This window comes from Coturnix japonica, chromosome 4, assembly GCF_054131305.1.
Source record: "Coturnix japonica strain WE chromosome 4, WE-NBRP24, whole genome shotgun sequence".
NCBI classification, from domain to species: domain Eukaryota; kingdom Metazoa; phylum Chordata; class Aves; order Galliformes; family Phasianidae; genus Coturnix; species Coturnix japonica.
The window spans coordinates 44,054,939-44,071,643 of NC_140666.1; the positions used below are offsets into that span (position 1 = coordinate 44,054,939).

The 16,705-nt window shown below is 40.2% G+C and overlaps 1 protein-coding gene and 1 long non-coding RNA gene across 5 annotated transcripts in view; both read left to right on the forward strand.

Annotated features, from left to right (window-relative positions):
- DCTD (dCMP deaminase) overlaps positions 1-9,422 on the forward strand; it is a 49,667-nt gene extending 40,245 nt beyond the window's left edge. For all 4 annotated transcript variants that reach the window (XM_085545086.1, XM_085545087.1, XM_085545088.1 and 1 more), the window contains 3 exons: positions 4,339-4,455; positions 6,039-6,135; positions 8,120-9,422. In XM_085545086.1, the coding sequence (XP_085401212.1) occupies positions 4,339-4,455; positions 6,039-6,135; positions 8,120-8,198 (293 nt within the window). In that variant the 3' untranslated portion in view covers positions 8,199-9,422. The remainder of the gene's footprint in view (positions 1-4,338; positions 4,456-6,038; positions 6,136-8,119) is intronic.
- A 2,064-nt stretch (positions 9,423-11,486) lies between these two features.
- The window catches only part of LOC107313290 (uncharacterized), a 45,325-nt gene continuing 40,106 nt past the window's right edge, over positions 11,487-16,705 (forward strand). The window contains exon 1 of the long non-coding RNA XR_014945324.1: positions 11,487-11,568. This is a non-coding gene — a long non-coding RNA (uncharacterized LOC107313290). The remainder of the gene's footprint in view (positions 11,569-16,705) is intronic.

Below are 16,705 nucleotides of genomic sequence, written 5' to 3' on the forward strand. Positions count from 1 at the left end.
TTAGGTTCTGCAAAGGGCTTCCCTGCCTGCTCCCAGCAGATTTTATGTGATGCTCATAAGTGGGTTGGGTAGTCCCCATGTTCACTTCCCAGTTCTCCTTTTTCACAGAACAAATTATTGAGGTGTGGCTGTTCCCTTTTCCTGACTGCAGTCTAAAGAAGCTAAGACTCCAATGAAATCTGGTCATGTTAACCCTGCCTTCCTACCCTGACCACAGCAACTGCTCATAGAGCACACGGAGCAGGAAAGATTCAGCAGAAGTAGCTGTGAGCAGCATCAGCCCAACATCAGTGTTCTGTTTTACACTAGCGCAGTGAGCAGCATCCACCCCCACACTTTGACAAAGGTTGAAATAAGATTGGCATCATTCTACAATTCCATAACCACAGTCCCCAGGGGCTGTCATTGCAGAGCCAGTGCTTCTCAGTAATGCCTCAGTGCCTTCCACAGTCCTTGCTGTGTACAACTTTAGGTCTGGTGAGTAGAGGGTAACAGGCAGGTAGAGCTTGGACTGAGTTGGGATGGACAAGGGGCAGAAGAAAAAGTGAAAATTCTACCAGAGGACTGAAAATAAGTGGGCCAAATTACATAACTCCCTGTATCTGTTCTTGTGCAGCTTTCTGTTGCAGAACACCTTGCTAGTAACGTATATTTGTTCTGGGGGCCTGTAATATTTGTCAAGTTGGTTAACATGGCAGGAGAAAATCTTGTGTTAATAAATAAGTCAAAACATGTTGCATGACACTCTATATGCATTTAAGTATATTCCCTTTCAATGTAACACCATATTTAGTGCATAAACTCTCCAAATTCTTGGTCTGTTTTTATTAGTAGTTAACTACATAGGAAGGTTACTTCCTGGAATGTTTCCTTTGATTTCTATTTCAAATATGGTGTGTTACAGTGGTCTATACTCCAAGCTCTAAATCAAGCCTGTAAGCCTTTTCACAGTATTAATAAACATTTCGAGTAGTCCTGATTGTTCTTATAAAATCACTGACCAGAACAGTCTTAGAAAGTGGGAAGAGTAGTTCTGGCACTGCAAGTCAGGAAGAACATGTTCATGGTAAGCGTTTAATACTGAAAAATGACCATCATGAGGGTAAGTGGGGGGGTTGTCTCTTATTTAAGAATAGGTTTAAGGATGGTCATTAGCTCATATGCAACAAGAAAAGATAGAAACACAATTAGTAATTAATACTACCAGAAATTAAGCAGTCAGTCCTCTATTTTTTCCCCCTCTCATATACATCGTAGTAGGTGAAGGAAATGTCACAGGACACACTGTGTTACTGCATGATTGTTTCTTCAGCTAATGAAGTCTTCAGAGAATACTTTTCAAGACACTTTTCCAGCACAGAAACCAATCTTCAAGACCTAATAGACCTCATATAATGTTAACTATATGTGAATATTATTAAAAAATAAGCCCAAACAACTGGGGGTCCCCGGAGGATATTGCAGAAATTCTAGTTCTAATGGTTTGCTTAAATAAACAGCTTTCAGATTTCTGAATGCTATGAACCTGTGCAGGGTTTCTTTAAGACAGCATCTTACTGTCTGAGAGGGAACAATATTTTACTAATAGTAGCTGAAGCTCTTAATAGGTTAGAAAACTTTGTAACACCTTAAATGGGAACAACTCTCCTTACTAGGGTTAGGGATTTTGAAATCCTGGGTTTGACTTTTGTCTCTTTAAGTAATACTCTATAAGGATTACTCTATTACTACTACTCTGTTACTCTATAAGCACTACTCAGTTACTCTATAAGTAATACAAAGTTGGTCAGGTCTGTAAAATAATCTGTTATCTGTAGAATTTTTTTTATCTGTGAATGGATCAATGGTCACTACCTGTTTGTCAGAGGGAGAAAAAGGAAGAAGAGGGAGTGAAGAACTATGAGACAAAACCTGAAAGTATTTGTCTGATGCCTATACCTTATTATGGCCCATCTCACCTAATATCTCTTACAGGTTCCAGTAGCTGGTGTCTAGGGAATGTATAAAGCAAAGACACAATATAATAGTTCCCCAGAATAATTTTCCAACTTCAAACTAGTGAGCCAGAAGGGTTTTGTAATTAATATCCCAATAAACAAGGGGGGGAAAGTACTGAAAGAAAAAGGACTGCTTTAATCAATGCAAACCTTTAGTGTCCTACTACTTTGTGCATTAAGGAATATTTGGTTGAGCTACAGTGTGCATGAAAAGCCCGCCTCCTCTGGTTTTTGAAACTAAATCCTGCCAGCTTTGCTGGAGAGTCCAATGCTTTTTGTCTTGAAGCGATTGCTTCTTCCATATCATCATTCCTGCGCCTTCTTTGTCTCTCTTTCCACTCTAGAGAGTCATAGTTGTTTTTAACTTCAGATTGTGTTAAGATAGTCAGGAGGCAAAATATCTCCCTCCCTCACTCCAGCTGATTATCTTTTATAAGTTATTTTTGGCCTGAAATTGCTTTTTCTTGGGAGGAGGTTTGTTGTCGAAAGTCTGGTAGTCTGTAGTTTCTTAAAGGCTATTTCTCATCAGTGCAGGAAGAAAGTTAGTGTGGTACTAATACTGAAACGTATCTTTTTTTATGGCTGAAGGCTTTTAAATTTTAGTAAAGTAGAAATATTTACTGAAAGAATTAGGGTGTGGGATTTTTTTTTTAATCATCTGTAACCCCCAGAAGAATAATTCTGTGGCTATTGCTTTGAAGGCTGTATAAAATTAACTCAGTAATATATATGGAGTTAAAAGCGTTTTCTGGGTTTTTGAAGTTTAAAAGTTCACAAACTTTTATATCTTGTATAATTGACGGTATAAGTCTAAAATACAGTGTGATGCAATTATAATAGTAGTAGAAATAATAGTAACAGAAACCGTGGGGTTTTTTTCTTTGTTGTTGTTAATTTCCTATTTTTACATTGGTTTCTGGCTCTACTTTTTATGAGAAGACACATTAACAGTGTAATTATAGTGATTCTGGGGGCAGCTTGTCTAAGTTGATGCTGAGCTTTCTTTAGTAAGTGGTTGGTCCTTAGTGATTTGCCTACACGGGAAAGTTTGCATGCTGTATGTTAGGCTGTAAAATTCCATGTAGACCTTTAGCACATACGGAAAACATTTCTATTCAGTAACAATTCCTGCATGCTGAATGTGCAACACTCAGATATCCTTTGTGTGGCGAAATCACGCACACGGGGTCACTACACAGTTGCAACCATATTATGAGTGTGTGCTCATAACTTTGCCTGTTTTAATTTTCACGTGTATGGAAGGAAGACAACTTTTTCCTCTTTTTTCCCTTTCTTTTTAATCTGTTCTTCAAAATAAGCAGCGGAAAAAACCTCTGCTTAGTGTTGTCTGCACACACAGGTCTCTGGCTGAGCTCAGACCCACACTTGAGTGCCTGTTTGCAATGTCAGTCATGGCACCAGACAGTTTCTCAGCAGACAGATGTATACGTTCTGCAACTTGCTGTCATTCCTAGGTGTAAACAGGAAGCTGAGACCCTGCTTTCTAATGGTTTTCATTAGAAGTTCCTGGTGGATAACCTAAACTGAGCTCTCTCCTCTTTCTGTAACACGTTACATGCTCTACTGATGTGTACTGCATAACAAGTTGAACCCCCAGTCGCCATCTGTCCAGAAAGAGCCATTGTGTAATGGAGGAATAAGGCAGAGTTGTCTGTTGTTACCTGGCCTATCTCAAATCCATGGAGAAATAGAGGACTTTGTTTTCTTGCTTGGGAAGTCTGGCACCTTTTAATGAGCAGTAAACTTGCTTTAATATTAAAGCTGGGACGTTTTTATGGTTGAGTGTGTCTTGTGTATTCTTGGGGTGAGAGAATCATGCAGCAGCACTGAGCAGTTCTGGGACCCAGAGGACAGAGCTGCTCAGTTTTACTTCATGATTCTCCTGCCTTTAAGAGCGCGCAGTGTGCTCTTAATAACCATAAGAATGTTCCTATCTGTGCATGTAAACACATAAATGAGCTGTTTTATACTGGCAATTAGATACTCCAGAGAGTTGTGAAGCTGTGAGATATTGCTTCACTTAGGGTGGTTGCAACTACTTGGCCCACAGCCTAAGGCTTTGTTGCCTGCTATAGGTGTGAGCAAATGGCAATGCTAATGTGCTTAATGATATCATTACTAATCAGCAGCCTGGTCAGAACAATTGACCTTCATTGATCTTGGTATTTCTGCTTTTATTTCTTCCTCTGCCCTTTATGACAAGCTGTGTAAGCTATTTGCCTTTGAAAGGATGTAACACTTTAATTTTAGTTTGACTGATTTATTTTAATGAACGATATTAGAAATTGTTTTTTTTGTTTTGTTTTGTTTTTCCAATCAGTGTGCCATGCTGAATTGAATGCCATCATGAACAAAAACTCAGCTGATGTGAAAGGGTGCAGCATATATGTTGCCTTATTTCCATGTAATGAATGTGCAAAGCTCATCATCCAGGCAGGTAAGGAGTAGTGCCAGACTGATTTGCCAGTGTTACCGTGCTGCCTTCTCATTGGTATCATGGATGTATTTGATATTAAATTGCTGCTGTTAGATCTAAATTAATTGCACTGTCAACTTCATACGATGCTACTTGTGGGTTGTAGGGTTTTTTTTTGCGTCCTAACGGTGCCAAATTTTTCCAGTGCTAATTGCATCTTCTGTGATTCTAAGCGTGCTTCTAATTTAGGTTTGTAACTTCTTAGACCAGGAGCTGCCAAAGAACAACACAGGCTTTGCATATAATTACTGTCAATTTTACTGTGCTCTGACACACTGAATGGAGTAGGGCAGAAAGAAATAAACTTCTGCCATGACAAAAGGTCTGTTGGGAGTATATACATGAAATTTTAATTTGAACGTGATGCATGGTAGATATTTGAAGATTTTAAAATATCTTTGCTCATAAATGTCATAAGACTTCTATGATCCTACTTTAATTATGTCTTTTATTACAATTGTTATAAATCTGTGCCACTGCAGATAGTGTGCTGGCCTAAATGCGCTGACTTTTTTCAGATTAGGCATCTGCAATAGGCTGCAGCTCCAATGAAAATCTCCTCTTAAGCAGAGGAGGGTCTGTTTTGTGCATTGAGTAAGGTCTTGCAGCCTTAGCATGCATTGCTATTCTGAGGACTTCTTGCCACTAATGGACATCAGAAAGAAGAAAACAAAGAAAAGAAGTAGCAAAGGGAGTACTTAACTCTTTTTTTTCTGTGAGGTTTGAAGTGGAGAGAGGTGAAGGTGGAAAGACAAGGACATTCTTTATTTGTGCTACATTTCTCTTATTTACAGAATAAAAATCAAGTGGTCTTCAAAGGCAGATTTGCTGCTTGGTTTCAGTGTAGTCACTCATCCTTTTCCTTATGCACTTAGGTCAGCAGAAAATAGCATCGTATTGATATTTATGTTACCTGGTAAATAAAGGAAGGTGATGTTGGGCTCTGAAGTGATTCTTGGGTCAGCCTTTATATTTCTTCTGTAAGCAGGGCACAAATGGTTAATTTGTGCATGGCTCATTCGACTGTTTGAAGCAATATCTGCTTATTAGGTTTTGAACTTGGAACTGAAATTTACTTATTGAATGGAGAAGAAAAAAGCATCCTTTTATAGCTGTGTATTTGGAAGGCGACTGAGATTCGGGGTTAAGTTCTTTGAGAGGAATTTCATCTATATTAGGTAATAGGACAAGTTTTCAATAGGTTTTTGCAAAAATGGTTAATTTCTACTCCATCTGTCTTGAGGCTTTGCCTGCAAGTTTTTGGAGCTGGTTTTCTGATGTAAACTTAGGTGAAATCAGGGAAAACATTTCCTAACTACCTGAGAAAAATGCCTTCCCAAACTGCCTGACCTTACACAGACCTATTGTCATGTGCAAACTCTAAGCAGAGGTGTACCAAAGACTTCTAAAGTATGTGGATGAGTGCTGTCTTTTCTGATTTTGTGTGCCAGTTTTTATGTCATTACATTCTTTTTCCCCCACACAATTCTAACTTTTTTTTTCTTTTTTTTTTCCTTTTTTTTTTCTCTTTATGACCTTTCTAGGCATAAAGGAAGTTATTTTTATGTCTGACAAGTATCACGACTCTATTGAAATGACAGCGGCACGGCGGATGTTTGATTTAGCTGGTATTGTATACAGGTAAGAGAGCTTGGAATTAACTTTATTTTTATTTTGGAAAGGTAGAAAATTGTGAAAAAGACCAACTTTAGGGCAAAAGTGTCTTCCTTTGCATTGTACAACTTTTTATTCTGTTAGCAGGCCTGTTCTGTATACCCACAAAAGATACTGGGTTGACAGACAGCAACATTGTCTTTCCCTTGTGTGTTGCTAAGGTTGAATTTTGTAAAGTTTGCATGAAAAAAAATATCCATTTGGAGTATTCCTTTTCATTCCTGGACTTTTATTTGAGAAGAAAATTTCACTTCATTTGCCAATGAAATTGTGAATGTGATAGTTTGTTATGTTTTACTTGGAGAATCATTGCTGACCTTGGTTTGAGTAGTTTAGACTTCCCAGTGAGTTCTTAGAGTCCCTTACCACATGAATTATCCTATGTGTGCTACTGAAACGACCAACTTATTTTACATGGATTACCTGATACCTATTGAAAGCTCAGTATCTTCTTGTTGCAGTCAATTTGGGCAGGTATCAGATCAGCCACCTGCAATTAATTCTTGGTGCCTATAGCTGTCCAATCTTCTTTGGTCAGCATTTCTTGTGAGAGAAGTATAAAGTCTGGAATATTTGCCTTAAAGTAATGAGAAACTGAAAAATGTTTGAAGAGTAGATTTTGAAGGCGCTGGCAGAGATACCTAAAGACAATCTGTTCAACAGCTAGTTTGATGGCAATAACATGCTGTGGGTGAGGCTAATTATCCGGTCAGGGAGGCATTGCAACTCTGGAAAGTTTTACAATATTAATATAAAGACTTCGAAAAATTTGCAAACATAACAATTCTGACAGATAAAATTTTATGATGAAAGGTACCTACTGGGTTGAGAAACATCCATGAAAAAATATAGCAGTACTTGAAATTCAGTTCTAGTCCTTCAGTGTATTTTGTGCCTACTAAGACTGTTGGACTAAGAAGCATAAATCATTCCCTTGCAAGTCAAATCTTGTAACTTCTCCAGGGTGAGAAATGTTTCTTGTATTTCAGACTGCTGTTCTGGACAAAGTACGTTCTAGTCTGACAGAGTTTCTGTGGCCAGCAGCATGAGCTTTCCCGTGATGACTGTTCTTTATTCTTGTATTGATTATTAAAGATGTAGGTTGTATTTAATGAATCTCTTGAACTGAATTGCAGAGCTTAATTAGGCACTAAATCCACACTATTTGCATAATCCTTTGTTTACTGGTAGACTGTAAAATATATGCTCAGTCCCCAAATACCTTCCTTGCTAATTGCTGTAGCAGATGCTCTAATGATAATAAAAGGAAACAATTTGTGGCTGTATTAATTTTATAATTTTAAAGTTACAATTTTTAAATTATTCCCTCTTAACTAGTTCGGTTTTTTCCCCCAGTGCAGCACATAATGTGATCTATTCCCCTAGCAAAAAAAACCCAAACAAAACAAAAAAACAACTATAATACACAGAGGCAAAGTTTGAAAATGTTATTTGAAAACATGGTGGGGAAAAAATGCCTTCAAAATATTTATCAAAATATATTTTAGATATTTTGTATGAATGTGTACATGTACCTATGCATATATAAATGTATACAGTATATGAAAATATTTATATGTATGTGCATGCGTGTATATATACATACATACATGTATGGATAAAATATTTGAAATATTTGAAAAAAATCCCAGCGCTGGTAACATGATGCTACCACCTGCAGCTAAGTTGTTAAAACTTCTTTGACTCCTGGGTAATTTATGAACTCCAATAGCCAAAGAATGTACAGGCTGACCCACCCCGTGTGTCTTTTTTGTCTTAGTCTTTCTTGTCCAGGTTTCTCGCAGTGTGGTGCACTATAATTGGCTCCCGCAGAGATGAAAACTATGTGAACCCAAGGAGGGTTTTTTTCTTCAGAAATGTATCTGGAGCTAAAGCAAGCAGAATGTTTTAACTACTCACTTACTAATACCTGTATTTTTCTTTATTTTAGGGAATTCAAGCCAAAATGTAACAAGATCATCATCGACTTTGATTCAATTAACTGCAGACCAAGTCAAAAACTTCTGTGAATTAAGTCCCATTATATCTCTAGAAGACTGATTATCCTTCTCTAAAAAGCTGCAAGTGCCTTTCATCATGAAGTTACTTGCAACTTTTTAATGGCTTCTATAGCTAAAGTAGACTTCTAAGAAATGTAAGGCATAAAATGTTCCCCTCACTTCATCTTGTCATGTGGAATCTAAATCAACTTAAAATTTTTAATGCCTTTATCAAATCTGCTTTAAAAGTCTAGAGACGTGGAGATGAGACAATATAATGAATGTACAGAAAACTGTTCTGGTTCTTGCTGCATTCATCACTACATGCTCTGATAGGCTGTCAGCATTGATTTAGACTCAGTTAAACAGCAGTTTTTATTGTAACCAAATATGCTAATATATGTTGATCTCTCCATTGGATGTGTGGATCTAAATAGTTGATCCTAATAAATGACAAAATGTGTTATCCATACAAATACTAATCTTCTGACTTGCATAACACTAGTATTTTAAAAGGCTGTACAGACTGAAGTGTATATGGTATTTTATTGTTGCTACCCAACAAAAGGAAGTTGATTTTTCTTTTCATTGCTATCTAACACTGTTATACTTGTGGAGTGATGAGAGAGGAAGTTGTTCTGAGAATGGCTGATGCTGGAGCAAGCTTTAGAGACCTTTTAATTCTCTGTTTTTACCAGGACTCCAGAAATGAAGGGGTTAGAAGGAGTAAATAATTTCTCCCTTACCTTTGGGACTCTTATTTGGAATAGGTTTTCATGTGTAGAAGGAAATTAGTTTATTGGTCTAAGTTCATTCTAGATGATCCAAAATAGTTCAGTCTTAAAATTAACCTGTAAGGTAACTCAATCATTTTTTGTCCTTCGAGGGAAATTGGAGATACTCAGCCCATATCTACATCCGTGCCAAAAGAGGTAATTATGATGTTAGCTTGTTTCCCAGTGCTGGCGTAGTACTTCCATTTTCATAAATGTTGCCTAAAATAATATCCTTTTTAATTTTATTTTGAGATCTGGGAATATATTTTGTGTTCCTTTTCTCTAATTTGATTTTTTTAAATTAAATATGCCTAGTGGCTTTGTTTAGATGGTGTTTTTCGGTCTATTTTTTTTTTCTTCTAAGATGTGGTTATACTTCAGTGAGCTTTTATTTTCTCTGAAAAAGCTTTGTTTCATATTTTGGGACATTGTGTAATTTGGCTTCATACCAGTATTATTAAAGTCTTATTAAAATCTACTACACTGAAGTAGACTCATTATTATAACTTTAAGCCATGCGCTTGGTTCCAGAGTGCTGCTGATTTTGCAATCATTTGCAAAGCATATTTTGCGCTTCTGTGATATTCCATAAAGTGTGAAACACTTGGCTACTAAAGGGAGCATTGTCATGTATTATAAGATGTGCCCGTCTATAAAGTAATTTCTGACATTCTCCTTTCTTCTCTACAACTGCTTTCCACCTCTGAATTGGTCTGTGGCTTACTGCCAGAAGAAGACATTTGCACATATGTGGAGGGGGAGGGTGAAAAATGAAAAACTTCATTAATAAGATGTCACTAAAACAGCTCGTGCACATCTTTGTCTTTGCTCTGAATTAGAACTGGAAGCGTTTCTAGTTATACCATTCTGACAATGGGACAGAGGGGAGAGAAGCTGCAAAATGTAGGGTTTGGCAGTAAAATCAGTGTTTTCTTCATAGATCTTGGTCCAGACTTAGAATATGTACGTATTGAGATTTTGGTTAATTTAAACAGTTTTATATAATGCCTAGGATAATGAGAATGAATCGTGTACATACAAACTCAAGAAGTGTTTCAACCAAAGTTGGAGTGTACAAGTATGCTCCACAAGTACAGTAAACTGTGTTTCTGCTCCTGAAGCTCAGGTTCAAGACGTATGGAACCACTTGGGATGGGAAGGCAACTAGAAGCCATGTAGTCCTACTGTTGAAGAAATTACAGTTGGCAATAAGTTGAATCCGGTTGCTGAGGCCTTGTCCAGTTGAATTTTGCACGTCTCCAAGTGTGGGGATTCTCCAGCCTTTCTAGTCACCTGTTCTAGTACTTTCTCCACACTCACTGCATTTTTTCTTTTACTTTAGTCAGTGTTGCAACTGCTACTGCTCGTGTCTTTTGTTTCTCATCCTCTTGTACCTGCCTGAAAAAGGTGTGGCTTCCTGTTCATAATTACATGTTAGGTAGCTCAAGTCAGAAACTGGGTTCCCTTCATCTTCAGCCTTCTACTCTGCAGGCTGAATGAATGCTGCTCTCATTCTGTCTCATGCATTACATGCTCCACTTCTTTATCATCTCCCTCACAGTCTGTCTGGAGAGCCCAAAGACTACACAACTCCAGATGTGGTCTTAAAAAAAAAAAAGTCGAATAGAAGAGCAGGAATACTCACTTCTGTTAACCTGCTGGCTCTGTGCTTCCAGAGCCTGGTATGTGATAAGCCTTCTCTGTTGCAAGGGCATATTGTTGTTTTGTCTACCTTGGTCCTTGTCTGCTTAGGAGCTTTTTATCCATTGTGCACTCAGCCAGTTGTCTTACATGTTATTCTATATTATATTCAAGTTATTCTCTTCCTGGTGCAGGACTCTGCATTTGCCTTTCTAGACTTGATCAAGTTGTCATCAACCTTTGCTCCATTTTGAATCACCAGCCACCAGTCCTTGAGCTGAATGTTTCACCAATGCAGAGGCTCATGTGGCCTATTGTGGCTACCAACATCCTGGCTATGGAAAACCAGCTCCTCAGCATGCAGGGGAAAGGCAGGTGACCAGACTCAGGCTTTGTTAGGGGATTGCTTCAAAAACACAGTGGAGGAAGCTGAAAGGAGGCTCTGGGGAGCACTTTAATGGTGGCTTCATAGGCGGGTATTTTGAAACAGAGCGTAACAGTTGCCTTTGAAGCTCTGAACACAACTGAGCATTTTACAGCTCTGTAAATGAGCAGTATCTTCACAAACAGAACAAAAAGTATACTGTGACCAGCATAATCATTCTGATTTCCAAAACAGAATACTAAAACGGCCAGTGAAAGCTCCTCTGTTGCATCACTCAGACCAAAAGCTCTACATGCAACTCCAGAACCTGCAGTAGTTCATGAGATGCTGAAGAGAGTCTTTCAGGAGTTTTAACTTTCCTGAGAACAAGCAAAAAGTAAAAATTGCAAAGTGGGGCGATTGCAGACTTGTCACAGGTGAAGCATAACAAAGTACAGGGGTTGCAGCTGCTGGGCCTGAGGCAGCCATCAGGCCACACCTGGGAGGAGCTGATGAGGTGGGGCTGTGCAGTGCTCATGGCACAAGATGGCGGCGTGCCTGAGGGAGGGTGTCTGCTACAGACAGCGAGGAGTGGATCCTGCACGTTGGAAATGTCCAGGTAATTTATCAGGATGGTATCTGATAAAGCAGATTTTATTTGTGGTTGCAGTGGTGTGCCTCCTGCAAGTAGGTGAGCATACAGAAAACTGTTGCATCTTTCATGCCCTATTATTTGATGCTTATCTCTTTCTCATAGGCAGCACTATGTGGGGGTAAGTGTATCACTGTAAGTCTGGGGCTCGTTCTGTGCCTCTGCCCGAGTTCTGTGCTTTTTAGAGGAACTGGGTTGGAGAGCTGCTGTTTCTTTCTTGGTCTTGTTGAGGCTTGTGCTGGAGAATCAGGCATCTGTCCACGTGTTCCCTCTCATCCAAACATGAGAAAAAACTCAAGCTCGGTGTGCTGGGTTTGTAGTTGTTTGCGTTGTTTACGGTGCTCTTAACAAACGGCGCTCTAAAGGGAGTGAGAATAATGTGCCTCAGCCACAAAATATGCATCATAAAGAACCAATTGTCCGCTGTTACCTGGGATTTCCCACTCCGTGTTCTCATCTCCTTGGTTGCTTTCACTTAGCGGGTGCTTCAGTTCTGCGGGGCTACTTGCACCAAAGGAGGGGAAACAACGTATTCAGATCATCCCTTCAGTGGTGTTTTGCTTTGCCCCCAGGCCAGGTGTGTCCTTCAGCTAGTTACGCAGGTCTGTGCGATCTTCTACGTGGCATATCTTGGTATTTATTTGTTGTTGTTTCTTTTTTTCCTCAGCCCTTCAATCAGCTCAGCTAATCAGAGAGTTGCTGGGTAAACAGGGCTGATTAAAATGAAAATTTCAATTTTGCGTTGTAAACAGTGTGTCACTTTAACACTTGTGCTGTTGTTAAGGTACTGCTAATAGTGCATCTGGTGTTTTCTGGTGTGGTTCTATCTATTTCTTGAGATGCTCATGAGTTTTGCTAGAGAGCTCCACATTCAGTTGTCAGGATTTTGTGGTACTTGCATTCCCTTTTTTCTGAAGTGACTGTACTTAACTATAATGGATATACGTACCATATTTTATTCTTTCTGGTCTAAAATCTTATAGGGAAAGTGTTTTTCTGCGACAACTGGGGAAACTACTCTGTAAGAAATGAGTATTTGCTGTTAATGTTGCTTATCTGAGAAGAAAACAAAAAAGACAAAGGAAATGGGAACATCCAGAAACTAGTTTTGTGTGGGAACACCTTGAAAAAGTGTTATTAGCGTTTGGAGGCTCTGTCTGAGGAAAGGGGTAGAAGAGACCAGAAGGTCCCCAGCGGGAAAACAAATCTGTGATGGGGTGCTGAGATTTGAGGGTGAAAGCAAGAGAGAAAATGGCTTATGGTTGCTGAAGAGCTTTGTTATCTGTTGGGTGCTTCAAGGGCAAAGGGAGTTGTCTGGAAGCAGGAAGAGAACGGACCTCCCTGTGATTTGGGCAAATAGGTTTGGCAGGCAAAAGGTTGGAGATCCTGAGCAGCTGAGACAACCCTGTGCTGAACTGAAGGAGCTTTTCAGAGTAATTAGGGAATTATAGCGTCGTGGGGCTTTTCTTTCTTCTTCTTTTACTTTTCCTCTGAAGATCTACGTTTCTCTTGTGCTAATTAGGGTTATTGTCTTTGAAATTCACAGGCTGTGTAGCCTGCCTGCTGCTAAGAGGTCACTGCAGAATACCTGCATGGCTGGTTAGTGGAAGCACAGTGAAGCTGCTATGTAGGCTGAGTGCAGGTGGTAACCTGGAGGTATGCGAGGGAGGCTGTGTCCCACTGAGAGGCAGCATCTCTCTTGAAATAAAACTTACCAGCTGCCTCTGGAGCAGGGGCTCCAGGTGTGTGCTTTGAGTGCTGCCTGCTCCTCTGCTTCTTACTCTTTTGCATCCTCAGTGTCTCTTCCTGCAGCCCCCATCCGAGGTCTCGTTCTCTCCAGGGACTTGCAGAGATAGGAGCAAGGGGGCTGTATGGCATCCAGCAGGATGCAGGTTCCTGAGGATGGGTCTGGGTCTGTGGAGTTCTGCACCCACTAGGACCAATTGAAGCCTGCAATAGGGTGGCTGATGTCTGGGATGGTCCATGATGTGAAGCATAACAGCATCTTTGTATTTTTGGTTTGGGGTGGGGGGTGTGTGGATAGGCAAAAAAAGCGCCGTAATGAAAGTGCCTGAATTATGTCCCATTGTTTGCTGCTGGCCACTTCCTTTGCTTTCCTGCTGATTGCTGCTCAGACTGTGAGAATGGCTGTAACCATCCTGTGCAGTGAGCTAGATTCCAGGTAACCGTGTATATTCCCCTAGCAGCTAAGGTGGCTGTACAGTACTACATATTTCCTGCTCGTGACAGGATGTAAAATATGTACTTAACTATCTTTTAAGTCATTGGGGCTAAAGCTGATATGTGCTCACATCCTTTCCTGGCCTGAGGTCTGCAGATGGAGTCTGACATCCCCATTGGCATTCTAACAACGCCTTTCTGACAAAAGCTGCAAAAGCACAGCTTTACAGCTCGGTAATAAATATTCTGATTCTAGATTCTGCCCTCGAGTAGAGGCTATGTGTTACATGAATTGATTTTAAACGCGCTTTTAGCTTAGGCTGATGTAACTAAGGTGTTCTTTTACATATCCCTTGTGAGAGGGAAATGGACTGAGGGAGAGCAGAGGAGAGCTGTTTCAGGTCACCGTCTTGTCACTTGAAACTCCCTATGGGTTTTTCCCTATGGACAACTCCTGAAAGTAAAAAAATAGCCATATAGTGTTGGAGCTTCACCATATTTATTTCGTTTCAACCGCTTTCCAAGGTTATGGCAGCGTCAGGCATGCGGAACTGAGCGACTTCACCTCAGGTGGAGAAGGATTATCTGTGAATGATGTTCCTGAGAATTTTGTGTTTGAGAGAGTAGGTCATGCACTACGCTTGAATGTATTTTTCCACAGGAAAATCTCCAACAGGCAAAGGCAGACTCTCATAATGTCTGGGGTTTCTTGTGTCTGTGGCTTTTTCTCTCACTCTTTGCTGTTGTTTCTTTTTACTTTATTAATATTATTACTTTTTGCCATAACATCCTTTCAGTCACGGCGCTCAAAATTACGGCAATGATGTTTACGAGCTTCCTCACCCATGTTATTTTTACTGGCTGCAGAAAAATGGTCCTTTCCAAGTGCACACCTGTACACGTGTAGCAGACACCTCTTGTCCCTGCTGCCACCGAGGCGCTGCCTGGGAGTGCGGGCAGATTGGTTGGCGGTGCTCAGACGTGAACAGCGAGCGCTGCAAAAAGCATGTCAGCCTATATGGGCTGTCTGTTCTGATTTGAAAAAATCTGTTGAAGGATGCAGCAGGGGAGACAGGCTGTGGAGAGGAGCTTAGGAGACCAACGTCTGAAAAGGGAAGCCTCTCGAAAGAGCCGGGAGTTGTGTTTAAGGAAGGCAGATTGATCTCCTTGATGTCAGGCAATGAGACCTGACAGATGAGAAAAGCTGTGTTTTTTTTTGTTTTTTTGGGTTGTTTTTTGTTGTTGTTTTTTTAAAGTTCATACCTAGCTCAGACGTGGTGTCAAGGCTACTGAGAGGTAGAAAAGGAGCAGGAAAAAATGTGTAGTTGGAGCTCTATGTGGCAAGTTGTATGTACCGGGATTTCCATTTCTGGGAGGTGAGCAGGAAACTGCAGGACGCTGCCTATTATAGGGGCTGAGCCACAACCTGCCTCTGTCACCCCACTCTACTATTGCACCAAGCTGTCTGTGCCGGCTTTAATTGCTCTACGTCTGGCTGTGCAGAGTGTTAGCATCCGTTTCTTCTCAGTCATGAATGGCTCGCAAGGCAGCAGCCTGCAAGCCTTGTGGTTAGCCCTCAGCATGTCACTTTAGCCTGTGATAAGAGAAAACATAAAGCAAAAGCAGAGAGGGCTCCCACACCTGACACAGAAGTCTGATTTCAGTTGCAAAGTGTAACTAAGGAGTGACTTCACAGGTGCTTATACAGGCAGGATCAGGGCTTGGAGAAACGTGATGGGTGAGAGGTTCCAGCTGCTTCTGGCTGCCATGGCTCAACCTTACAGCAGGGCAGGCTTTCTAGGACCTCACTCTGTATCTCTACTCCCAGCCCTGCCTTTGACTCTGGCCAGAATTCCTGACTTGACTGTGTGTGTTTAATTCCCTGAGAAACAGGATTTATTTATTCTTTTTTCCGCATGCAGTTGGGATGAGGGGTTGTTAATAACAGCAAGAGCTTTATAGTTAGGACCATCTATATGTATCTCTATGGGTAAAACATCACCCTTACATTGAAATATTGCAAGGACTTGCCTGAAGCAACACCAGGGTTCCCTGGATGAACTGATGCTTCAGACCTTCCTGCCCCCTCACTCCCCTGTTTGCTTCTCATCTGGGCTGAAGCACAGTCCCTGGGTCACAGTCTGGTCAAGTGCCTTTGAAAGATATTTGAATACAGTTACAAAACAAGAAAACACATTCACCCAAATCCACTTATTAGAAAGGGCTTCAAACCAAAGGTAACATATTCTCAAGTGATTTTTAACAAGACACATATCAAAATCCGCATCAGACTGGGAAGTAACTAAGCTTTGTTTGGCTGTGCAGGCACATAGCATTGAATTGCTGTTCTTACTTTTGTAACTTGGTGTTTTCCTTATCAGTTCTTTCCTCGTTACTGGATAAATTTTGTTGTACCTGTAACTTGTTTATGTTAATTTTACTGCGACTGATACCAAGATTTTTGTTTGTTTGTTTAAATCAAGAATTCTACTGCTTAATGTTCTGAAATAGCAAGATTTAAAGTTATGATTAAAAAAAAAAGTAAAATGGCTTTTGTCACTGTCACCCTCTGAAGTCCTGAGTCCTGTTCTCATCGAATCACAGATAATATTTGCAAGACTGGACAGGATTAAGTAAGTTGGGATGTTATTGCCCAGAGGACTTAGAAGGAAGAAGGTCTGAGTAGCGTATTTGTGTGGGAGTGATGAATTGATTAGATAAGGCTTTAGGCTTTGTTGATGGAGTTACCCGAAAGCACAGCCAAAGAATAAAGCAGCCAGTTGATTTTTCTCTCCCTTATTCTTCATCCTTTTGTCATATGTTCGCAGTATCGCATACAATTGGTATCCATGGAAATTATAGCAGTAGCAGCTGATGAACTCTTGGGAAATAAAGATTCCATTTTCATGCAAATATTCTAAAT